At 50.1% G+C, this 26,010-nt stretch overlaps 2 protein-coding genes across 2 annotated transcripts; one reads left to right on the top strand and one right to left on the bottom strand.

Moving 5' to 3' along the window:
• Window positions 1-237: 237 nt before the first annotated feature.
• HSD17B10 (hydroxysteroid 17-beta dehydrogenase 10) lies at window positions 238-8,641 on the bottom strand. Its single transcript, XM_030970125.1, has 6 exons — window positions 8,579-8,641; window positions 8,323-8,487; window positions 6,781-6,945; window positions 5,332-5,460; window positions 3,190-3,298; window positions 238-1,504 (listed from the first exon to the last, which is right to left on the bottom strand). The coding sequence occupies exons 1-6, from the start codon at window positions 8,600-8,602 to the stop codon at window positions 1,314-1,316; spliced, it is 783 nt and encodes a 260-aa protein (XP_030825985.1). The 5' UTR covers window positions 8,603-8,641; the 3' UTR covers window positions 238-1,313.
• Window positions 8,642-10,516: 1,875 nt separating this feature from the next.
• On the top strand, window positions 10,517-26,006 carry LOC115916411 (6-phosphofructo-2-kinase/fructose-2,6-bisphosphatase-like). Its single transcript, XM_030970124.1, is given in 16 exon segments — window positions 10,517-10,544; window positions 13,791-13,916; window positions 14,008-14,104; window positions 14,197-14,263; window positions 14,387-14,494; window positions 15,612-15,656; window positions 17,021-17,142; window positions 17,248-17,292; window positions 19,483-19,578; window positions 19,939-20,014; window positions 21,304-21,450; window positions 23,759-23,863; window positions 23,935-24,064; window positions 24,163-24,225; window positions 25,677-25,741; window positions 25,868-26,006. Coding segments are annotated over 16 exon segments (1,380 nt in total). The 3' UTR covers window positions 25,928-26,006.
• Window positions 26,007-26,010: the final 4 nt, after the last annotated feature.

The raw sequence follows: 26,010 nt of genomic DNA, 5'->3' as shown, positions 1-26,010 counted from the left end.
CAGCACCGAGCCCGCCCACCCGTCATCCCGCCGTATTGACAGGCGTTTCAGCCAATCAGCGAGCGCAGAGATGCGACAAGCCCCGCCTTCAGCCAATCAGCGGCGAGTTCCGCTCGTGCGGCGGCGTGGGCGGGGTTTTTCCGCCCACCCCCTCGCCGACGAATCACATCGGGTTGAGCTATGATTGACAGCAGCAGGAGCCAATGGGAAGAGAAAAGAGGCGGGGCGTCGCAGGGCTCGGAGGCCGCGTGGGCGAACGCGCTTTATTGATGTGGGGGAGGGGCTGGGGAGGGGGGTCCCCAAATTGAGGGGGGGCTCGGGATGGACCCCCCCAAACTTGAGCAGGGTTTGAGCGTCCTCATGGCCACAATCCTGGGGTTTGTCCCCAAATCCTCCTTGGGTGTCCCCAAATCCTTGGGTGTCCCCACTTTTGGGGGGGCGTTGTGTCCACTCACGGGGGCTCAGGGGGTCCCCAAACCCGGGGTGGGGCTCGGGATGGACCCCCCCAAACCTGAGCAGGGGTTCTCCAACTTCCTGAACGTCCTCATGGCCACAATCCTGGGGTTTGTCCCCAAATCCTCCTTGGATGTCCCCAAATCCTTCTTGAGTGTCCCCAAATCCTTGGTGTCCCAAAATCCTTGGGTGTCCCCAAATCCTTGGTGTCCCCAAACTCTTGAGTGTCCCCAAATCCTTGATGTCCCCAAATCCTCCTTGAGTGTCCCCAAATCCTTCTTGAGTGACCCAAGTCCTTGGGCGTCCCCTAATCCTTGAGTGTCCCCAAATCCTTGGTGTCCCCAAATCCTCCTTGAGTGTCCCCAAATCCTCCTTGAGTGTCCCCAAACCCTTGGATGCCCCCAAATCCTTGAGTGTCCCCAAATCCTTGGTGTCCCCAAATCCTCCTTGAGTATCCCCAAATCCTCCTTGAGTGCCCCCAAATCCTTGATGTCTCCAAATCCTCCTTGAGTGTCCCCAAATCCTTGGATGTCCCCAAACCCTTGAGTGTCCCCAAATCCTTGAGTGTCCCCAAATCCTTGGATGTCCCCAAATCCTTGGTGTCCCCAAATCCTCCTTGAGTGTCCCCAAATCCTTGGGTGCCCCCAAACCCTTGGATGCCCCCAAACCCTTGGCTGCCCCCAAACCCTTGGGTGTCCCCACTTCTGGAGGGCTCGTTGTGTCCACTCAGGGAGAAGCCGTGTCCCCTCGTGACCCTGAGCACAAAGTGTCCCCAATCCTTGTCCCCACAGCGCTGGAGTGTCCTCGTTGCTCCTCGCAGCGTCCTCTCCGTCCCCTCACGTTTTTGGGGTTCCCCGGGCTCAGGGCTGCATCCTCAGCGCCCCGTCCAGCCTCACCACCTCGCCGTTGATCATGGGGTTCTCGGCCAGCGCCTGCACCAGGTGAGCGAATTCCGCGGGGTCGCCGAGGCGGGAGGGGAACGGCGCCTGCTGGCCCAGGAAGCGGCGAACCTTGTCGGGCAGGCCGGCCAGCAGCGGCGTGGAGAACAGCCCTGAAAAGGGGGGAAATTGATTATTTGATTTATTTTTTATGTCTTTTATTTCTTTTATTTTTTATTTGATTTATTTTTTATTTATTTGATTTATTTTATTTTTTATTTGATTTATTTTTTATTTATTTTATTTATTTTATTTTTTTTAATTTAATTTTTATGTCTTTTATTTCTTTTATTTTTTATTTGATTTATTTTTTTATTTATTTCTATTTTAGTATATTTATTTTATTTATTTTTTAAAGGATTATTCTATTTTATTTTTTATTTATTTTTATTTTATTATATTTATTTTATTGATTTTTAAATTATTATTCTGTTTTATTTATTTTTTATTTATTTTATTTTTAATTTTTAAATTTTATTTATTTTATTGATTTTTAAATTATTATTCTATTTTATTTTTTTTTTATTTTTATTTTATTATATTTCTTTTATTTCTTTTTTAAATTGTTATACTATTTTATTTTTTATTTACTTTTATTTTATTATATTTATTTTATTTCTTTTTTAAATTATTATTCTATTTTATTTTTTATTTATTTTTATTTTATTATATTTCTTTTATTTCTTTTTTAAATGATTATTCTATTTGATTTTTTATTTATTTTTATTTTATTATATTTATTTTATTTATTTTTTAAATGATTATTCTATTTTATTTTTTATTTATTTTTATTTTATTATATTTCTTTTATTTCTTTTTTAAGGGATTATTCTATTTTATTTTTTATTTTTAAATTATTGTTTTTTTAATTTTAAAATTATATTTCTGTTTGATTTGATTTTATCTATGTTATTTCTTTTTATTTTATGGAATTTGTATTTATTTTATTCTTTTTTTTATTGTATTTATTTTATTTCTTTCTTAAAGGATTATTCTATTTTATTTTTTTTAATTATTATTTTGTTTTTTAGTTTATTTTAAAATTATATTTCGGTTTGATTTGATTTGATCAATGTTATTTCTTTTTATTTTATTTACTTTATTCAGTTTTAATTTTAATATATTTATTTTATTTATGTTTTAAATGATTATTCAATTTTATTTCTTTTTTATTTTTTTTAAATTTTATTTTAAAATTATATTTGTTTGATTTGATTTGATCTATGTGATTTCTTTTTATTTTATTTATTTTATTCTGTTGGAATTTTAATATCTTTATTTTATAATAAATAAATATAGGGAGCTCCCCTTGCCCTCCCCCCCCTCAGGTGTCCCCAGGTGCACCCAGGTGTCCCCAGCGGTGCCCAGGTGTGCCCGGGTGTCCCCAGGTGCACCCAGGTGCCCCCAGGTGCCCCCAGATGTCCCCAGGTGTCCCCAGGTGTCCCCAGGTGCCCCCAGATGTCCCCAGGTGTGCCCAGCTGTGCCCAGGTGTGCCCAGGTGTCCCCAGCTGTGCCCAGGTGTGCCCAGGTGCCCCCAGGTGCACCCAGGTGCCCCCAGGTGCCCCCAGATGTCCCCAGGTGTCCCCAGCTGTGCCCAGGTGTGCCCAGGTGCCCCCAGATGTCCCCAGGTGTGCCCAGGTGTGCCCAGGTGTCCCCAGCTGTCCCCAGGTGTCCCCAGGTGCCCCCAGGTGCCCCCAGGTGCCCCCAGATGTCCCCAGCTGTCCCCAGATGTCCCCAGGTGTGCCCGGGTGTCCCCAGGTGCCCCCAGGTGTCCCCAGCTGTCCCCAGGTGTCCCCACCTGGCGCGATGGTGACCACGCGGATGCCCAGCGGTGCCAGGTCGCGGGCGATGGGCAGGGTCATGCCCACGATGCCGCCCTTGGAGGCCGAGTAGGCGGCTTGGCCGACCTGTGGGGAGGTGAAATTGTGATTTTAGCGTTGGTTCTTACATCCTTTCCCCTGATCATCCCATGCCCAGGTGCGTCCGTTTTCATACATATATAATTTATTTAGTTATGTATTTTTATTAAAAATATAATTATTATATTATTCTATTCTATTCTATTCTAATTATATTATATTATATCGTATTATATCATATTGTATTATATTATATTATATTATATTATATTACATTATATTATATTATATTATATTATATTACATTATATTATATTATATTATATTACATTATATTATATTATATTATATTATATTATATTATATTATATTATATTATATTATATTATATTATATTATATTATATTATATTATATTATATTATATTATATTATATTATATTATATATTATACTATATTATATTATATTGTGATATAATGATATATAATGTAATGTAATGTAATAAATACAACATAATGTAATTAATATAATATAATATAACAAAATATGACATAATATGACATAATATAATATAATATAATATAACAACATAATATAATATAATATAATATAATATAATATAATATAATATAATATAATATAATATAGAATATAATAGAATAAAATAGAATAAAATAGAATAAAATATATAATATAATATAATACCACTATAATAAAGATGATGTACTATAAATATCACCCTATTCATGTTACTCTTCCCCAGTCACTAAAAGTTAACACACTACAGTTTAACACCACACATCCAGCTGGCCAAAAGTGGTTTTGGGGTGAAAACACCACAGTTGCCACTTTTTGGTCAAGCACCGAGGGCCCTACAAGCTCAGGAGCGTCCCGTCTGCAATATTGGAATTATTCCTGCAATATTGGAATTATTCCTGCAATGTTGGAATTATTCCTGCAATATTAAAATTATTCCTGCAATGTTGGAATTATTCCTGCAATAATAAAATTATTCCTGCAATATTAAAATTATTCCTGCAATGTTGGAATTATTCCTGCAATATTGGAATTATTCCTGCAATATTAAAATTATTCCTGCAATATTGGAATTATTCCCGCAATATTGGAATTATTCCTGCAATATTGGAATTATTCCTGCAATATTAGAATTATTCCTGCAATATTGGAATTATTCCTGCAATATTAAAATTATTCCTGCAATACTGGAATTATTCCTGCAATGTTAAAAGTATTCCTGCAATGTTGGAATTATTCCTGCAATATTGGAATTATTCCTGCAATACTAAAATTATTCCCACAATATTGGAATTATTCCCGCAATATTGGAATTATTCCTGCAATATTAAAATTATTCCTGCAATATTGGAATTATTCCCGCAATATTAGAATTATTCCTGCAATATTGGAATTATTCCTGCAATATTAGAATTATTCCTGCAATGTTGGAATTATTCCTGCAATATTAAAATTATTCCTGCAATATTAAAATTATTCCTGCTATGTTGGAATTATTCCTGCAATATTGGAATTATTCCTGCAATACTGGAATTATTCCTGCAATATTAAAATTATTCCTGCAATGTTGGAATTATTCCTGCAATGTTAAAAGTATTCCTGCAATGTTGGAATTATTCCTGCAATGTTGGAATTATTCCTGCAATACTAAAATTATTCCTGCAATATTGGAATTATTCCCGCAATATTGGAATTATTCCCGCAATATTGGAATTATTCCCCAATATTAAAATTATTCCTGCAATATTGAATTATTCCTCAATAATAAAATTATTCCTGCAATATTAAAATTATTCCTGCAATGTTGAATTATTCCTGCAATGTTAAAAGTATTCCTGCAATTTGGAATTATTCCTCAATTTGAATTATTCCTGCAATACTAAATTCCTCAATATTGAATTATTCTCAATGTTGAATTATTCCTAATGTTAATTATTCCTGCAATATTAAAATTTTTCCTGCAATATCGGAATTACTCCAATAGTGGGGGGTGTGGGGTTTCTGGAAGGTTCTCTGACCCCCGGGTGCCCCCAGGGAGGCTCACCTGGCCCTCGAAGGCGGCCACGCTGGCCGTGTTGACCACGAGGCCGCGGTGGCCCTCGGCGTCCGGCTTGTTGTGGCTCATGAGCTGCGCGCTCAGGCGGATCACGTTGAAGGTGCCCACCAGGTTCACCTGGATTTGGGGAGGGGGATTTGGGGAGGGGGGCTTGTGGGGGCCACCGAACCCTGCTGGTAACCCCACACGGCTCCGTGTGCTGTGGTGGGAACGCCCCGAGGTCCCACATCTACAGGCAACCCACGGGTGAGGGCCAAGGCATTGATCGTCCACGCTGATGATGAGGTCATTCACCCATTGACCATCCATGCCATTGACCAGGTCATCTACCCATTGACCAGGTCATCTACCCATTGGCCAGGTCATCCACCCACTGACCAGGTCATCCACACCACTGACCACATCATCCACCCACTGACCAGGTCATCTACCCATTGACCAGGTCATCCATGCCATTGATGAGGTCATTCACCCATTGACCAGGTCATCTACCCATTGACCAGGTCATCCATGCCATTGATGAGGTCATTCACTCATTGACCAGGTCATCTACCCATTGACCAGGTCATCCACCCATTGACCAGGTCATCCACCCACTGACCAGGTCATCTACCCATTGACCAGGTCATCTACCCATTGACCAGGTCATCCACATGGTTGACCAGGCCATCCATCCATGCATCAGGTCATCCACCCATTGACCAGGTCATCCATGCCATTGATGAGGTCATTCACTCATTGACCATCCACGCCATTGGCCAGGTTATCCCCTCATTGACCAGGTCATCCACACCATTGATCATCCACCCACTGACCAGGTCATTCACACCACTGACCAGATCATCTACCCATTGACCAGGTCGTCCCCTCATTGACCAGGTCATCCACCCATTGACCAGGTCATCCACGCCAGGTCATCTATGCCATTGATAAGGGCCAACCCATTGATCATCCACGCCATTGATCAGGGCATCCACCCATGCACCAGGTCATCCATGCCATTGATGAGGTCATTCACCCACTGACCATCCAGGGCATTGACCAGCTCATCCATGCCACTGACCAGGTCATCTACCCATTGACCAGGTCATCCATGCCACTGACCAGGTCATCCATGCCATTGATGAGGTCATTCACCCATTGACCATCCACCTATTGACCAGGTCATCCACGTCATTCATCTACCCACTGACCAGGTCATTCCCTCACTGACCAGGTCATCCCCTCATTGACAGGTCATCCATGCCATTGACCATCCACCTATTGACCAGGTCATCCACCCACTGACCAGGTCATCCCCTCACTGACGAGGTCATCCACGCCATTGATCATCCACCCACTGACCAGGTCATCCACCCATTGACCAGATCACCCACCCTACTGACCCCAGCCCCCACCCCCCCAGACCCCCCCATCGCAGCCGAGCCCCCCACTGACGTTGATGACCCTCTGGAAGTCCTCCAGGTCGTGCACTTTGTCCTTCTTGCTGTTGTAGGTCTTGACGGCGATGCCGATGCCGGCGCAGTTCACGGCCAGGTCCAGGCGGCCAAACTTCTTCTGGGCCACGCCCAGCGCCGCGCCCACCTCCTCAGGTGAGGTCACCTGGGGGTGTCACCAAGGGGGGGTCACCACATTGGTCACCTTGGGACGTGTCACCACGTGGGTCACCACCGGGGTCACCCTGGGATGTGTCACCATGTGGGTCACCTTGGGATGTGGATGGTGGGGTCAAGGTGGTCCCAAATCGAGGGGTGGCCAAGGAGAGGTCACCTGGGGGTGTCACCAAGGAGGGGTGTCACCACTGGGGTCACCTTGGGACATGTCACCACTGGGGTCACCACTGGGGTCACCACAAGGGTCAACATTGGGGTCACCACGTGGGTCACTCTGGGACATGGTTGGTGGGGTCAAGGTGGTCCCAAATCAAGGGGTGGCCAAGGAGAGGTCACCTGGGGGTGTCACCGAGGGTGGGGTCACCACTGCGGTCACCCTGGGATGTGTCACCATCAGGGTCACCACCAGGGTCACCCTGGGACGTGGTTGGTGAGGTCAAGGTGGTCCCAAATCAAGGGGTGGCCAAGGTGGCCCCCACCTCCTCAGGTGAGGTCACCTGGGGACAATGGGGCTGTGTTGTGGGGGGAGATGTCACCAGAGGGGACAAGGACAAGGTGAGATGTCACCAGCAAGGTCAAGGTGACCTTGGCTCCTCGGTCAAGGTCACGCTGGGCGTGGTTTGAGGAGGGGGAGGGGCAAGGTTGTCCCCCCCTCCTTGGCCAAGGTCACCTGTGGAGCTCATGCCCCATCAAGGTGGGATGTCACCTGAGAGGTCCAAGGTCACCAGAGGAGGGGTCACGGTGGCCACGTGTGGATGTCACCAACGGGGGGTCACGGTGGCCACATGTCAGGGGGGATGTCACCGGGGAAAATGTCACCGGCAGGGGGGTCACAGTGGCCACGTGTTGGGGGGATGTCACCGGGGGGAGTGTCCCCGTGTCGGGGGCGGATGTCCCCATGTCGGGAGGTGTCCTTGCGTCGGTGGGGGTGTCCCCATGTCGGGGGTGGTGTCACCAATGTCCCCATGTCGCAGGGGATGTCCCCATGTCGCAGGGATGTCCCCATGTCCGGGGGGTGTCCCCATGTCGCAGGGATGTCCCCATGTCGGGGAGATGTCCCCATGTCGCAGGGATGTCCCCATGTCCGGGGGGTGTCCCCATGTCGCAGGGATGTCCCCATGTCCGGGGGGTGTCCCCATGTCCGGGGGGTGTCCCCATGTCGGGGAGATGTCCCCATGTCGCAGGGATGTCCCCATGTCCGGGAGGTGTCCCCATGTCCGGGGGGTGTCCCCATGTCGGGAAGGTGTCCCCATGCCCGGGGGTGTCCCCATGTCGGGGAGATGTCCCCATGTCCGGGGGGTGTCCCCATGTCCGGGGGGTGTCCCCGCCCCGCCCGCAGCCCCCAGCCCGGCCCCCCGGTGCTCACGTCGGCGGGGGCGAAGGCGCAGCTCTCCCCGAGCTCCCGGGCCAGCTCGGCGCCCCCGGACGCGGGCAGGTCCAGCAGCAGCACCCGCGCCCCCCGCTCCAGCAGCCGCTCCACCGTGGCCCGGCCCAGCCCGGAGCCGCCGCCGGTCACCAGCGCCACCGAGCCCTGCGGGGGGGACACGGAGGGGTCGGTGAGGATGGGGGGGGGAGACCCCTCCCCAAATATCCCCGCGGGGAATGCGGGGAGGGCCCGGTACCTGCACGGTGCGGATCGCCGCCATCGCCGCCAATGGGAGCGGGGGGAGGAACCGGGGAGAGAGGAGCGGGGAGGGAGAGGAAAAAAAAAAAAAAGAGAGAAAAAAAAAGGAGAGAGAGAAGAGAAAGGAGAGAGGAGAGGGGCGGGGAGGGAGAGGAGGGGAGAGGGGAGGAAGAGGGAGGGAGGAGAAGGGGAGGGAAAGGGGAGGGGGAGAGGGAGGGGGCGGGAGGGAGAGGGGCGGGGAGGAAGAGGAGGGGAGAGGGGGAGGGATGGGAGAGGAAGAGGGGGGAGGGAGAGGGAGGGACAAGAGGGAGAGGAAAGGGCGGGGAGGGGAGAGGGGAGGGACAGGGGAGGAGCGGGAGGGAGAGGGAGGGAGAGGGGGGGGAGGAGGAAGAGGAGGGAGAGGGGAGGAAGAGGGAGGGAGGAGAAGGGGAGAGGGGCGGGGAGGAAGAGGGGGGGAGAGGAAAGGGGGGAGGGGGGAGAGAGAGGGAGGGAGGGACGGGGCAGCGGAGGAGGGATGGGGGAGGGAGAGGGGCGGGGAGGAAGAGGGGAGGGACAATGGAGGGAGAGGGAGGGACCGGAGAAAGACCCGGGAGGCACCGGGGGGAGGGACCGGGGGAGGGACCGGGGAGGAACCGGGGGAGGAACCGGGGGTGGGACCGGGGGTGGGACCGGGGGAGGAACCGGGGGTGGGACCGAGGGAGGAACAGGGGTGGGACCGGGGAGGAACCGGGGGTGGGACCGGGGAAAGGGAACCGGGGGTGGGACCGGGGGAGGAACCGGGGGAGGAACCGGGGGTGGGACCGGGGAGGAACCGGGGGTGGGACCGGGGGGTGGGACCGGGGGTGGGACCGGGGGACACGCGCGGGGAATCCCGGGGGGACCGGAGCAGGACAAGGGGGTTCCCCCCGCTCGGGGTGTCCGAGGCATGGAGGGTCCCCCCAGAACGGCCGGGGGGGGGGCAGAGCTGTCCCGTTTGGGGGCGAGGGTCCCCATCTCCTTTTCCTCCTCATCCCCAAAAGTGCGGACCCCAAAATTGGGACACCCCCCTCCCCCCCCAGAGGACAAAATCGGCAAGGGGGGGGGGTTAAAAATGGGGGTTTGAAAAGGGGGGTCCTAAAAATGGGGATCTGAAAAGAAAAGGGGTGGGGGTCCTAAAAGAAACGGGGGTCCTAAAAATGGGGGGATACCTCTGAAAAAAGAGGGGGGGGTCATAAAAATGGGGGGTCCTAAAAATGGGGGGGTCATAAAAATGGGGGGTCCTAAAAAAGGGGGTCCTAAAAATGGGGATCCTAAAAAAGGGGGGGGTCATAAAAATGGGGATCCTAAAAAAGGGGGGGTCATAAAAATGGGGGTCCTAAAAAGGGGGGGGTCATAAAAATGGGGGTCCTAAAAAAGGGTGGGGTCCTAAAAATGGGGATCCTAAAAAAGGGGGGGGTCATAAAAATGGGGGTCCTAAAAAAGGGGGGGTCATAAAAATGGGGGTCCTAAAAACGGGTGGGGTCCTAAAAATGGGGATCCTAAAAAAGGGGGGGTCATAAAAATGGGGGTCCTAAAAACGGGGGTCATAAAAATGGGGGTCCTAAAAAAGGGGGGGGTCATAAAAATGGGGGTCCTAAAAATGGGGGGAGTCCTAAAAATGGGGGTTCTAAAAAAGGGGGGGGTCCTAAAAGAAAGCGGTTCCCAAAAACGGGGGTCCCTAAAGAAAGAGGGGTCCCAAAAAAGAAAAGGGGGGGGTCCCAAAAAGAACGGGATGGGGGCGGGGGGTCCCAATCCCCATTTCAGGGGTGACAGGGTCAGGTCCCCACGGGGGGGCCCCGCTGTCCCCGTCCCCCTCCCCGTTGTCCCTCCCATTGGGGAGCAGCCAAGGTGTAAAATTACCTGCGACCTTCTCGGGGGGCACCAAAGCACCAACCGGGCCCCCCCCCCAGCCCCAAAAATGGAGGAGAAATCCCCCAAAATCCCAGGTAGGAGGGACAAGAAGTGAAATTTTTAATTTTTTAATTTTTAATTTTTTTGTAGGGGTGGGACAGCGATAGGGACAGCGGGGACATTGAAGGGGGGAGGCAGAGGGAGGGACATGGCGGCGACATCGGAGCGGCTCGCGAGGACCCCCGAAAAGAAATAAAAATAAAAATAAAATTTGGGGGCTTTTTTTTTTGTACCCCTGGAGTGAAATTGGGGAGAAAGGGGGGGTGGGATTTGAGGGGGAGGGGCAGAGATTTGTGAGGAGGGGGAAAATTCGGCCCCCCCCCCCCCCAAAATACCTTTTAGGGGGGGATTTCCCTTTTCAGGGCAGCAATGAAATTGCTCAAAAAAATTGCTTTAAAAAGCAAAATTTTTTAACCCAAAACTGGGGTGCAGGAGGGATTTGGGGGTGCAAAAACCAATTTGGGATTTCTGGGGGGGGTCTGAATTTGGGGAGGGGGCACGAGGGGGAAATCCCCCCCCCAAAACACCCTTAGGGGGATTTCCCATTTCAGGACAAATTTTTCACCCCAAAATCGGGATTTTGGGAGGATGCAGGATGGATTTGGGGGGTGCAAAAACAAATTTGGGATTTTTGAGGGGGTCTGAATTTGAGGGAGGGGGGGCACGAGGGGGAAAATCCCCCTCCCAAAACATTCCTAGGGGCATTCAAAGCAGGGATTTCCCTTTTCAGGGCAGGTTTTTCACCCCAAAATTGGGATTTTGGGGGGATGCAGAATGGATTTGGGGGTGCAAAAACAAATTTGGGATTTTTGGGGGGTCTGAATTTGAGGGGGGGGAAACAGATTTGAGATGAGGGAGAAAATCCCCCCCCACCTCAAAACACCCCAAGGGGGGGATTTCCCTTTTCAGGACAAATTTTTCACCCCAAAATTTGGATTTTGGGGGGTGCAGGTTGAATTTGGGGGTGCAAAAACAAATTTGGGATTTTTTGGGGGGGTCTGAATTTGAGGGGGGTCAACAGACATGAATTGAAGAGGAAACCCCCCTCCAAAACACCCTTAGGGGGGGATTTCCCTTTTCAGGACAAATTTTTCACCCCAAAATCGGGATTTTGGGAGGATGCAGGATGGATTTAGGGGTGCAAAAACAAATTTGGGATTTTTGAGGGGGTCTGAATTTGAGGGGGGGGGAAACAGATTTGAGATGAGGGAGAAAATCCCCCCCCCAAAAAACAACCTGGGGAGGAGGATTTCCCTTTTCAGGACAAATTTTTCACCCCAAAATTTGGATTTTGGGGGGTGCAGGTTGAATTTGGGGGTGCAAAAACAAATTTGGGATTTTTTGGGGGGGTCTGAATTTGGGGGGGGTCACAGACATGAATTGAAGAGGAAACCCCCCTCCAAAACACCCTTAGGGAAGGATTTCCCTTTTCAGGACAAATTTTTCACCCCAAAATCGGGATTTTGGGAGGATGCAGGATGGATTTGGGGGGTGCAAAAACAAATTTGGGATTTTTGAGGGGGTCTGAATTTGAGGGAGGGGGGGCACGAGGGGGAAAATCCCCCTCCCAAAACATTTCTAGGGGCATTCAAAGCAGGGATTTCCCTTTTCAGGGCAGGTTTTTCACCCCAAAATTGGGATTTTGGGGGGATGCAGGGGGGATTTAGGGGTGCAAAAACCAATTTGGGATTTTTGGGGGGGTCTGAATTTGAGGGGGGGACACAGATTTGAGATGAGGGAGAAAATCCCCCCCCACCTCAAAACACCCCTAGGGGGGGATTTCCCTTTTCAGGGCAGGTTTTTCACCCCAAAATTGGGATTTTGGGGGGATGCAGAATGGATTTGGGGGTGCAAAAACAAATTTGGGATTTCTGGGGGTCTGAATTTGAGGGGGGAAACAGATTTGAGATGAGGGAGAAAATCCCAAAAAACACCCTGGGGAGGAAGATTTCCCTTTTCAGGACAAATTTTTCACCCCAAAATTGGGATTTTGGGGGGTGCAGGAGGGATTTAGGGGTGCAAAAACCAATTTGGGATTTTTGGGGGGTCTGAATTTAAGGGGGGGGTCACAGACATGAATTGAAGAGGAAACCCCCCTCCAAAACACCCTTAGGGGGGGGATTTCCCTTTTCAGGACAAATTTTTCACCCCAAAATTTGGATTTTGGGGGGTGCAGGTTGAATTTGGGGGTGCAAAAACAAATTTGGGATTTTTGGGGGGGGTCTGAATTTGAGGGAGGGAGCACGAGGGGAAAAACCCCCCCACCTCAAAATCACCCTTAGGGGGGGATTTCCCTTTTCAGGACAAATTTTTCACCCCAAAATTGGGATTTTGGGGGGTGCAGGATGGATTTAGGGGTGCAAAAACCAATTTGGGATTTCTGGGGGGGGGTCTGAATTTGGGGGGGGGGGGGCACGAGGGGGAAAATCCCCCTCCCAAAACATTCCTAGGGGCATTCAAAGCAGGGATTTCCCTCTTCAGGGCAGGTTTTTCACCCCAAAATTGGGATTTTGGGGGGTGCAGGATGGATTTAGGGGTGCAAAAACCAATTTGGGATTTTTGGGGGGTCTGAATTTGGGGAGGGGGGACGAGGGGGAAATCCCCAAAACACCCTTAGGGGGGGATTTCCCATTTCAGGGCAGATTTTATTACCCCAAAATTGGGATTTTGGGGGGATGCAGAATGGATTTAGGGGTACAAAAACCAATTTGGGATTTTTGGGGGGGTCTGAATTTAAGGGGGGTCACAGACATGAATTGAAGAGGAAACCCCCCTCCAAAACACCCTTAGGGAAGGATTTCCCTTTTCAGGACAAATTTTTCACCCCAAAATTCGGGATTTTGGGGGGATGCAGGATGGATTTAGGGGTGCAAAAACCAATTTGGGATTTTTGGGGGGGTCTGAATTTGAGGGGGGGGAAACAGATTTGAGATGAGGGAGAAAATCCCCCCAAAAACACCCTGGGGAGGAGGATTTCCCTTTTCAGGACAAATTTTCACCCCAAAATTTGGATTTTGGGGGGTGCAGGTTGAATTTGGGGGTGCAAAAACAAATTTGGGATTTTTTGGGGGGGTCTGAATTTGAGGGGGGGGGGTCACAGACATGAATTGAAGAGGAAACCCCCCTCCAAAACACCCTTAGGGGGGATTTCCCATTTCAGGACAAATTTTTCACCCCAAAATCGGGATTTTGGGGGGGATGCAGGGGGATTTAGGGGTACAAAAACCCAATTTGGGATTTTTGAGGGGGGGGGTTAAATTGTCTGTTTTTTCTGCCCCCAGCCTGCGTTCCCCAGTTCACCAACTGCCCCACCATGGTGATCCTGGTGGGGTTACCTGCCCGAGGTAAAACCTACATCTCCCGAAAACTCACCCGCTACCTCAACTGGATCGGCACCCCCACCCGAGGTGAGGCGTTTTTAGGGTGCGGAGGGGTCCCCCAAAAATTTTTTTGGGGGGGTCCTAAACCCTCTGAACCCCTCCCCGTGTCTTTCTGCAGTGTTCAACGTGGGTGAGTACCGCAGGGAAGCCGTGCCCAACTACAAAAATTACGAATTTTTCCGGCACGATAACCCCGAAGGCGTGGAAATTCGAAGGTTGGAAAGGGAAATTTTGGGATTTTGGGGGATTTTTTGGGGTTTTTAGGGATTTTTTTTTTTTTTGAGCTGAACACCCCCAAAATTTTCAGGCACTGCGCTCTGGCTGCGCTGAAGGACGTGCGAACCTACCTGAGCTCTGAGGAGGGGCAGGTGGCGGTGAGAGACCCCTCCCCAAATTAAAAAAATTTAAAAATTAACCCCTTAACTTGCGAATTTCACCCCAAAATATTTGGGGGGTTGAAATTTGGTCCCCAATTTTTTTTTCCCAAAAAAAAAAAGGTTTTTGATGCCACCAACACCACGCGGGAGCGGCGGGAGGTGATCCTGGAGTTCGCCAAGGAAAACGGGTACAAGGTGGGATTTAGGGGGTCCTGGGGGGGTTTGGGGGTCCTGAAAAATTTGGGGGGGGTCGTGAGGGGTTTTGGGGGGGTTTTGAGGGGTTTTGGGGGGATCTTGAGGGGTTTTGGGGGGTCGTGAGGGATTTAGAGAGGGTCATGAGGAATTTTGAGGAATTTTTTGGGGGGTTGTGAGGAGTTTTGGGGGGGTCTTGATGAATTTGGGGGGAATTTGGGGGGGTCTTGATGGATTTGGGGGGGCCATGAAGAATTTAGAGAAGGTCATGAGGACTTTTTGGGGGGGGGTCGTGATGAATTTTGAGGAATTTTTTGGGGGGTTGTGAGGAGTTTTGGGGGGGTCTTGATGAATTTGGGGGAATTTGGGGGGTCTTGATGGATCCGGGGGGGGTCACGTAAGGAATTTGGGGGGTCTTGATGGATTTGGGGGGGTCTTGATGGATTGTGGGGGGTCTTGAGGAATTTGGGGGGGTCTTGATGGATTGTGGGGGGGTCTTGAGGAATTTGGGGGGTCATGAAGAATTTCGAGAAGGTCATGAGGAATTTTGAGGAATTTTTTTGGGGGGGTCGTGATGAATTTTGAGGAATTTTTTTGGGGGTTGTGAGGAGTTTTGGGGGGGTCCTGAGGAATTTTTGGGGGGGTCCTGAGGAATTTTTGGGGGGATCTTGAGGAACTTTGAGGAATTTTTTGGGGGGGTCCTGAGGAATTTTGAGGAATTTTTGGGGGGTCCTGAGGAATTTGGGGGGGATTTTGGGGGGATCATAAGGAATTTTTTGGGGGGGATCTTGAGGAGTTTTGGTGACACCGATTTGGGGGTGTCCCAGGACAGGGAGGTGGTTTTGGGGGTGTCACAGCGGGTGACAGTTTTGGGGGTGTCACAGCATGGGGACAGGTGGTGACACCGATTTGGGGGTGTCACAGTACGGGTGGGTGACAGTTTTGGGGTGTCACAGGACAGGGAGGTGACAGTTTTGGGGTGTCACAGCAGGTGACAGTTTTGGGGTGTCACAGCACAGGTGGGTGACACCGTTTTGGGGGTGTCACAGGAGGAGGTGACAGTTTTGGGGGTGTCACAGCATGGGGACAGGTGGTGACACCGATTTGGGGGTGACACCGATTTGGGGGTGTCACCTGTTTTGGGGTGTTGCAGGAGTCGGTGTGTGACGCACTTTTGGGGGTGTCACAGAACATCAAGGTGAGACCCTGGGGGTGTCACAGCGGGGACAGGGGGGGACAATGGGGATATGGGGGGGACAATGGGGACATTTGGGGGTGACAACTGGGACCAGGGGGTGACAATGGGGACATGGGGGGACAATGGGGACATGGAGGGACACTCGCGCCATGGGGGTGACAACTGGAGCCATCGGAGGTGACAACCGCCACATCGGGGGAACAACAAGGTGAGCCTGGAGGTGACAATGGGGACATGGAGGGGACAATGGGGACATGGGGGTGACAATGGGGACATGGGGGTGACAACTGGAACCAGGAGGTGACAATGGGGACATGGAGGGGACAATGGGGACATGGGGGTGACAATGGGGACATGGGGGTGACAGCAGAGGTCTGGGGGTGACAACAAGGACCTGAAGGTGACAATTGAGGCCTGAAAGTGGCAGCTGGGATCTGGAGGTGACAACGGGGACCTGGAGGTGACAATGGGGACATGGAGGTGACAACAGGGACAGGGAGGTGACAACTGGAGCTGGGAAATGACAATCGTGGCCTGAAGGTGACAACTGAGGCCTGGAGGTGACAATGGGGACCTGGAGGTGATAATGGGGACATGGAAGTGACAACTGGAGCTGGGAGGTGACAACTGGAGCCGGGAGGTGACAACTGAGGCCTGGAGGTGACAACAAGGACCTGGAGGTGACAGCTGGGGCTGGGAGGTGACAGCTGGTGCCTGAGGGTGACAACTGGGACACGGAGGTGACAACAGAGACCTGGAGCTGGCAGCTGGGACTCGGAGGTCACAACAAGAACATGGAGGTGACAACTGGGGCTGGGAGGTGACAACGGGGATCTCGAGGTGACAATTGAGGCCTGGAGGTGACAACAAGGACCGGAGGTGACAACTGAGGCCTGGGGGTGACAACTGGGACATGGAAGTGACAGCTGGGGCTGGGAGGTGACAGTTGAGGCCTAAAGGTGACAACTGGGACCTGGAGGTGAAAATGGGGACATGGAGGTGACAACTGGGACAGGGAGGTGACAATTGGGATCTCGAGGTGAGGATTGAGACCTGGAGGTGACAAAAAGGCCCTGGGGGTGACAATAGGGACCTGGGGGTGACAATTGAGACCTGGAGGTGACAAAAAGGCCCTGGGGGTGACAACAGGGACCTGGGGGTGACAATTGAGGCCTGGAGGTGACAGCAAGGACCAGGAGGTGACAATTGTGGCTGGGAAGTGACAACAAGGGCCGGGAGGTGACAATTGGGACCTGGAGGTGACAGCAAGGGCCGGGAGGTGACAGCAAGGACCTGGAGGTGACAATGGTGCCCGGGGGTGTGTAACCCCCCTGTGCCCCCCACGCCCTCTCCCCACGGCGCAGCAAGTGAAGCTGAGCAGCCCCGATTACCGGGGCCGCGGGCAGGACGAGGCCGTGGCCGATTTCCTGCAGCGCATCGAGTGCTACAAGGCCACCTACGAGCCCCTGGACGACGAGCTGGACAGGTGACAACCCCAAAACCGGCCCAAAACCGCTCGGGGGGCTGGGAGAAAATCATAAACCTGAATGGGACGGATTCGATGAATTCTCACACCCCCAAAGCCCCTCAGTGGGCTGTCCCACATCAACAGGTTCAATGTGGGGCTGCGGTACCTGGGAGGGTCCTGGGGGACGTCCTGAATTCTGACAATTCAATTTTTATTTATTTTATTTTTTCATTTTTATTTTTATTTTATTTTAAAAATTTTTTATTTTATTTTTTTTTAATTTTTTATTTTTATTTTTATTTTTAATTTTTTTTATTTTTATTTTTTATTTTTTTTTAATTTTTTTTATTTTTACTTTTATTTTTTCTTTTTAAATTTTTAAAATTTATTTATTTCGATTTTTTTATTTTTTGATTTTATTTTTAATTTATTTCTTATTTATTGTATTTATTTTCTTTTAATTTATTTTTAATTTTTAGTTCTTTTAAATTTTTTTAATTTAATTTTTTTTCTTTTGTAGTTTGTTTTAAAATGTATTTTATTTTAATTCTTAATTTTTTATTTCATTTTTTAGTTTCATTTATTTTGCTTTACTTTTAAATTTACTTATTTAATTTTTTTTTTGATTTTTAAATTTCATTTTTATTTTTTTGATTTTTAAATTTCATTTTTATTTTTTTGATTTTTAAATTTCATTTTTATTTGTTTGATTTTTAAATTTTATTTTTATTGTTTTGATTTTTTGATTTTATTTTTATTTTTTCATTTTATTATTTATTTTATTTTAAATTTTTTTATTCTAAAATGCACAGATTTTATGAATTCTCCCTCACTGATTTTATGAATTCTCCATCGCTGATTTTATGAATTGTCCCTCCCTGATTTTATGAATTCTCCCTTGCTGATTTTATGAATTGTCCCTCCCTGATTTTATGAATTCTCCCTGATTTTATGAATTCTCCCTGACTGATTTTATGAATTCTCCATCGCTGAATTTATGAATTGTCCCTCCCTGATTTTATGAATTCTCCCTGATTTTATGAATTCTCCCTCACTGATTTTATGAATTGTCCCTCCCTGATTTTATGAATTGTCCCTGACTGATTTTATGAATTCTCCCTGACTGATTTTATGAATTCTCCATCGCTGATTTTATGAATTGTCCCTCCCTGATTTTATGAATTCTCCTCACTGATTTTATGAATTCTCCATCGCTGAATTTATGAATTCTCCCTGACTGATTTTATGAATTGTCCCTTATTTTATAATTTCCCTTATTTTATGATTCTCCCGACTGATTTTATGAATTCTCCATCGCTGATTTTATGAATTGTCCCTCCCTGATTTTATGAATTCTCCCTATTTTATGAATTCTCCCTACTATTTTATGAATTGTCTCCCTGATTTTATGAATTCTCCCTATTTTTATGATTCTCCCTGACTGATTTTATGAATTCTCCATCGCTGATTTTATGAATTGTCCCTCACTGATTTTATGAATTGTCCCTCCTTGATTTTATGAATTCTCCCTCACTGATTTTATGAATTCTCCATCGCTGAATTTATGAATTCTCCGACTGATTTTATGAATTGTCCCTCCCTGATTTTATGAATTCTCCCTGATTTTATGAATTCTCCCTGACTGATTTTATGAATTCTCCACGCTGATTTTTGAATGTCCTCCCTGATTTTATGAATTCTCCCTGATTTTATGAATTCTCCCCTGACTGATTTTATCCCATCGGGCAGAAGTGTCCCTCCCCTGATTTTATAGCCCTGACTGATTTTATGAATTGTCCCCCTGATTTTAGGATCTCCTCACTGATTTTATGAATTCTCCACCGTGGATTTATGAATTCTCCGGACTGATTTTGTGAAGTGTCCCCCCTTGTGAATTGTCCCGACTGATTTTATGAATTCTCCCTGACTGATTTTATGAATTCTCCATCGGGTTTTATGAATTGTCCCTCACTGATTTTATGAATTGGCCCTCCCTGTTTTGAATTCTCCCTTCACTGGTTTTTATCTCCATCGTGTTTATAATTGTCCCGTGATTTTATGAATTGTCCCTCCCTGATTTTATGAATTCTCCCTGACTGATTTTATGAATTCTCCTGACTGATTTTATGAATTCTCCATCGCTGATTTTATGAATTCTCCCTGACTGATTTTATGAATTCTCCAGCGCTGAATTTAGGGACTCTCCTGCGGATTTTATGAATTGTCCTCACTGATTTTATGAATTCTCCTTGTTTTTATGAATTCTCCCTGACCGCTTTTATGAACTCTCCGCCGCATTTCACCATTCCGCTCCAGTGCTCTGTCACCCATCAAGATCACGCACGTGGGGTGCGTACCTGGCCAACGCGTGCAGGGGCACACGTGAGCGAGCACCGTATGTACCTGATGGAACATCCACGTCGCGTTCAGGACGATCTACCTGGACCGCCACGTGTGCAGAGCCAGCACACCTGGGGTACGCAATGGCGCCGCATGTCGGGAACCGGTGCGGGCAGCAGGTGAGGTGACAGCCAGGTGTGCAGGGACACACCTGGGGACACAGGGATGTCCTCATGTGGGGAACAGGTGGGGTTCAGGGGGTCAGGGACAGCCAGGTGTGCAGGGACACACCTGGGGGATGTCACCCAACACGTGCCAGGTGGAGTTCAGGGGGTCAGAGCCAGCTCAACCTGTGGGGCCGCACTGGGGGGGGCTTGGCGCTGTCACTTCATGGTCAGCAGGTGAGGTGACAGCCAGGTGTGCAGGGACACACCTGGGGACACAGAGATGTCCTCATGTGGGGAACAGGTGGAGTTCAGGGGGTCAGAGCCAGCTCAACCTGCGCGGCCGCATCGGCGGCGACTCCGACCTGTCACCCCGCGGGCAGCAGGTGAGGTGGGGACACACCTGGGGACACAGAGATGTCCCCTCGTGGGGAACAGGTGAGGTAAGAGACAGGTCAGACTGTGGGGACACACCTGGGGGATGTGGGGATGTCCCCTCGTGGGGAACAGGTGGGGTTAAGGGGGTCAGGGACAGCCAGGTGTGCAGGGACACACCTGGAGGATGTGGAGATGTCCCCCCGTGGGCAACAGGTGAGGTGGGGACACACCTGGGGGACTCAGAGATGTCCCTGCATGGGGAACAGGTAGGGTCCGAGATGGGTCAGGTTGTGGGGGCACACCTGGGGGATGTGGGGATGTCCCCCTGTGGGCAACAGGTGAGGTGACAGCCAGGTGAGGTGGGGACACACCTGGGGGATGTCCCCTCTGGGGAACAGGTGAGGGCACAGCCAGCTCCCCTTGTGGGGACACACCTGGGACACACAGGGATGTCCCCTCACAGCCACCAGGTGAGGCTGGGGGTGGAGCTACAGGAGGCCACACCCACCAGCATCACAGGGTGGAGCCAATCACCTAAACCACACCCACAAACGGGCGTGGCTTAGCCCACACTCCCTGCTACGGGGACAGACAGACAAAGCCACACCACATGGCCAAGGGGGCGGTACTACACAGGGCCACACCCACCAGATAAGAGGGTGGAGCAACCAACCAAACCACACCCACAAAGGGGCGTGACTTAGCCCACACTCCCTGATACGGGGCGGGGGGGACAGACGGACAGACGGACAGGTGAAGCCACACCTGGTGGCCAAGGGGGCGGTACAACACAGGGCCACACCCACCAGCATTAGAGGGCGGGGGCAACCAACCAAACCACACCCACAAAGGGGCGTGGCTGATCCCATACTCCCCGCTATGGGGTGCAGGCTGTGCCCAGCGGGACAGACAGACAGGTGAAGCCACACCTGGTGGCCAGGGGGGCGGTGCTACACGAGGCCACACCCACCAGATAAGAGGGCGGAGCCAACCAACCAAACCACACCCACAAAGGGGCGTGGCTTAGCCTATACTTCCCGCTATGGGGTGCGGGCTGTGCCCAGCGGGACAGACGGACAGACGGAGAGGAAAAGCCACACGTGGTGGCCAAGGGGGCGGTACAACACAGGGCCACACCCACCAGCATAAGAGGGCGGAGCCAACCAACCAAACCCCGCCCACAAAGGGGCGTGGCTTATCCCATACTCCCCGCTATGGGGTGCGGGCTGTGCCCGGCGGGACAGACGGACAGGTGAAGCCGCAGCCGTTGGCCACGCCCCTGTCCCCGCCCCCGCAGTACGCGCAGGCGCTGTCGCGGTTCATCCGCAGCCAGGAGATCCCCGAGCTCAAGGTGTGGACGAGCCACATGAAGAGAACCATCCAGACGGCCGAGGCGCTGGGCGTGCCCTACGAGCAGTGGAAGGCGCTCAACGAGATCGACGCCGTGAGCCTCGCGCGGGGTTCGGGGCCGCTGCGGCTCGTTCGGGGGCGTTTGGGGGTCCCTGAAATCCATTTGGGGTCGCTGAAATGCATTTGGGGTCGCTGGAATTCATTTGGGGTCATTTGGGGTCACTGAAGTCCATTTGGGGGTCCCTGAAATCAATTTGGGGTCGCTGAAATCAATTTGGGGTCGCTGGAATCCATTTGGGGTCATTTGGGGTCATTGGAATTAATTTCGGGTCATTTGGGGTCATTTGGGGTCGCTGAAATCAATTTGGGGTCGCTGAAATCCATTTGGGGTCACTGAAATGCATTTGGGGTCACTGGAATTAATTTCGGGTCATTTGGGGTCACTGGACTCCATTTGGGGTCACCGAAATCCATTTGGGGTCATTTGGGGTCACTGGAATCCATTTGGGGTCACTGAAATCAATTTGGGGTCGCTGAAATCAATTTGGGGTCACTGGAATCCATTTGGGGTCACTGGAATCCATTTGGGGTCATTTGGGGTCATTGGAATTAATTTCGGGTCATTTGGGGTCATTTAGGGTCACTGAAATGCATTTGGGGTCCCTGAAATGCATTTGGGGTTGCTGAAATCAATTTGGGGTCGCTGAAATCCATTTGGGATCGCTGAAATCAATTTGGGGTCATTGGAATTAATTTTGGGTCATTTGGGGTCATTTGGGGTTGCTGAAATCAATTTGGGGTCATTCGAATTCATTTGGGATCATTTGGGGTCACTGGAATCCATTTGGGGTCATTTGGGGTCACTGAAGCCCATTTGGAGTCGCTGAAATCAATTTGGGGTCATTGGAATTCATTTGAGACCATTTGGGGTCATGTTGGGGTTACTGAAATGCATTTGGGGTCGCTGAAATCCATTTGGGGTCATTGGAATTAATTTCGGGTCATTTGGGGTCATTTTGGGGTCACTGAAATCAATTTGGGGTCGCTGAAATGCATTTGGGGTCGCTGAAATGCATTTGGGGTCATTGGAATTCATTTGGGGTCATTGGAATCCATTTGGGGTCACTGGAATTCATTTGAGACCATTTGGGGGCATTTCAGGGTCACTGGAATCCATTTGGGTTCATTTAGGGTAATTTTGGGGTCGCTGAAATCAATTTGGGGTCGCTGAAATCAATTTGGGGTCATTTGGGGTCATTTGGGGGTCATTGAAATTTGTTTGGGGTCGCTGAAATTCATTTGGGGTCATTGGAATTCATTTGAGACCATTTGGGGTCATTTTGGGGTCACTGAAATCCATTTGGGGTCGCTGAAATGCATTTGGGGTCATTTAGGGTAATTTTGGGGTCACTAGAATTCATTTGGGGCCATTTGGGATCATCTGGGGTCGATGGAATCCATTTGGAGCCATTTGGGGGCCATTTGGGGGCCATTTAGGGACATTTAGGCTAATTTTGAGGCCATTTGGGGTCACTTTGGTGCCACTTGTGGTAATTTTGGGGCCATTTGAAGTCTTAGGGTCCTTCTGGTGCCATTTGGGGTCATTTTGGGTCCTTTGGGGCCATTTCTGGTAATTTTGGGGCCATTTAAAGTCTTTTAGGGTCCTTTTCGGTGACATTTGGTGCCATTTGGGGTCACTTAGGGTCCTTTTGGGGCCATTTGGAGTCATTTTGGTGTCATTTCTGGTAATTTTGGTGCCATTTAAAGTCTTTCAGGGTCCTTTTGGTGCCATTTGGGGTCATTTAGGGTCCTTTTGGGGCCATTTGGAGTAATTTTGGTGCCATTTGTGGTAATTTTGGTGCCATTTAAAATCTTTCAGGGTCCCTTTGGTGCCGTTTGAGGTCACTTAGGGTCATGTAGGGTTCTTTTGGGGCCATTTGGGGTAATTTTGGTGCCATTTAAAATCTTTCAGGGTCCTTGTGGTGCCATTTGGGGTCACTTAGGGTCCTTTTGGGGCCATTTAGGGTCCTTTTGGTGCCATTTGGGGTCATTTTGGGTCACTTAGGGTCCTTTTGGCCCCATTTGGGGTCACTTCGGGTCCTTTTGGTGCCATTTGGGGTCATTTAGGGTCCTTTTGGTGCCATTTGGGGTCATTTTGGGTCACTTAGGGTCCTTTTGGCGCCATTTGGGGTCACTTAGGGTCCTTTTGGTGCCATTTGGGGTCATTTTGGGTCACTTAGGGTCCTTCTGGTGCCATTTGGGGTCACTTCGGGTCCTTTTGGGGCCATTTGGGGTCATTTTGGGTCACTTAGGGTCCCTTCTGGTGCCATTTGGGGTCACTTCAGGTCCTTTTGGGGCCATTTGTGGTGATTCTGGGCCCCCCCGACCCCGCTGTCCCTCAGGGGGTGTGTGAGGAGATGACCTACGAGGAGATCCAGGAGCGCTACCCCAAGGAGCTGACGCTGCGCGACCAGGACAAATACCGCTACCGCTACCCCAAAGGCGAGGTAAACCCCCAAAAAACCCCTAAAACCCCCCAAAAAAGGGTCCAGGGACCCTCCCTGACCCCCCTCCGCAGTCCTACGAGGACCTGGTGCAGCGTTTGGAGCCGGTGATCATGGAGCTGGAGCGGCAGGAGAACGTGCTGGTGGTGTGCCACCAGGCTGTCGTGCGCTGCTTGCTGGCTTATTTCCTGGACAAGAGCGCGGGTGAGGCCTTGGGGACACCTTGGGGACACCTTGGGGACACCTTGGGGACAGCCCAGAGCGGCTGTGCCCACCTGGGTTTTGTTGAACCCCTGACCCAGATGAGCTGCCCTACCTCAAGTGTCCCCTGCACACGGTGCTGAAGTTGACGCCGGTGGCTTACGGTGAGCGTCACCCCAAAATGGGATCGGGTCCCCCCCAGATTTGGGGATAATTCTTCCATAAAAAGAGGGTTTGGCTTCCTGCCAGAAGTGGGGATAGTTCCACCTAAAAAGGGGATTTGTGTCCTTCTCAGAATTGGGGACAATTCTCCCCAAAAAAGGGTTTGTGTTCCTTACAGAAAATAGGGAAAATTCCCCCCAAAAAGGGGATTTGTGTCCCTCCCAGAAATAGGGAAAATTCCCCCTAAAAAGGGGATTTCTGTTCTTCTCAGAACTGGGGACAATTATCGCCAAAAAGGGGTTTGTGTTCCTTACAGAAAATGGGGAAAATTCCCCCCCAAAAAGGGGATTTGTGTTCCCCCCAGAAATAGGGAAAATTCCCCCCAAAAAGGGGATTTGTGTCACTCCCAGAAATAGGGAAAATTCCCCCCAAAAAGGGGTTTGTGTCCCTCCCAGAACTGGGACAATTCCCCCCCAAAAAGGACGATCCCTCAGTGTCTCACCCCAAAATAGCGACAATCACCCCGTGTCTCACCCCAAAATGGGGACAATCCCCCCAAAAAGGGACTGTCCCCCCAAAATGGGGACAATCCCACTGTTCCCTCTGTGTTCCACTCCAAAATGGGAACAATTCCCCCCAAAAAGGGGATTTGTGTCCCTTCCAGAATTAGGGACAATTCCCCCCAAAAAGGAACTGCTCCCACTGTGTCCCATCCCAAAATGGGGACAATTCCCCCAAAATGGGACTGTTCCCCTGTATCCCATCCCAAAATGGGGACAATTCCCCCCAAAAAGGGGATTTGTGTCCCTCCCAGAATTGGGGACAATTCCCCCAAAAAGGGACAGTCTCCCCAAAATGGGGACAATCCTACTGTTCCTTCTGTGTTCCACCCCAAAACGGGGACAATCCCCCCAAACTGGGGACAATGCCCCCAAAATGGGGACAATCCCACTGTTCCTTCTGTGTTCCACCCCAAAACGGGGACAATCCCCCCAAAATGGGGACAATCCCCCCAAAATGGGGACAATCCCCCGTGTCCCACCCCAAAATGGGGACAATCCCCCCAAACTGGGGACAATCCCACCAAAACGGGGACAATCCCCCAAAACGGGGACAATCCCCCCAAAATGGGGACAATCCCCCAAAATGGGGACAATCCCCGTGTCCCACCCCCGGGAAATCCCCCAACAATCCCCAAACAATCCCCCTGTCCCTCATCCCCATGTCCCCCCTGGGGACAATCCCCCCAAGGGGACAATGCCCCATGACATCCACTGTTTCTGTGTTCCACCCCAAGAAATCCCCATGGGGACAATCCCCCAACGGGACATCCCAATGGGGACAATCCCCCCAAAACGGGGACAATCCCCCCAAAATGGGGACAATGCCCCCAAGACGGGACAATCCCCCCAAAACGGGGACAATGCCCCCAAACCCTCCCTCCCTGGCCCAGGCTGTGAGGTCGAGCCCATCTTCCTCAACATCGAGGCCGTCAACACGCACCGGGCACGACCCCAGGTGAGAGCCCCCCTCCCCAAAACCACCCCAAAAAAAGGGTGCACACCCCATTAACCCCCCCAAACCACCAAAGGGGGTTAAATTTTGGGGACATCCCCCCCAGAACCCCACATTTTCACCCCACAGAACGTCGACATCAACCGCACGGCGGCCGACGCCCTCAACACCGTCCCCGAGCATTTCTGAGGGGTCCCTTGGGGAAAAGGGGAGCCCCCACCCCAAAATTAAACCTTGGACAACCCAGCCTGGACATTTTGGGTCCTGCACAC

This window comes from Camarhynchus parvulus, unplaced genomic scaffold (assembly GCF_901933205.1).
Source record: "Camarhynchus parvulus unplaced genomic scaffold, STF_HiC, whole genome shotgun sequence".
In the NCBI taxonomy this organism is placed as follows: Eukaryota; Metazoa; Chordata; class Aves; order Passeriformes; family Thraupidae; genus Camarhynchus; species Camarhynchus parvulus.
The sequence above is the reverse complement of the archived record's forward strand: the minus strand, read 5'-3'. Positions and strand labels throughout refer to the sequence as shown.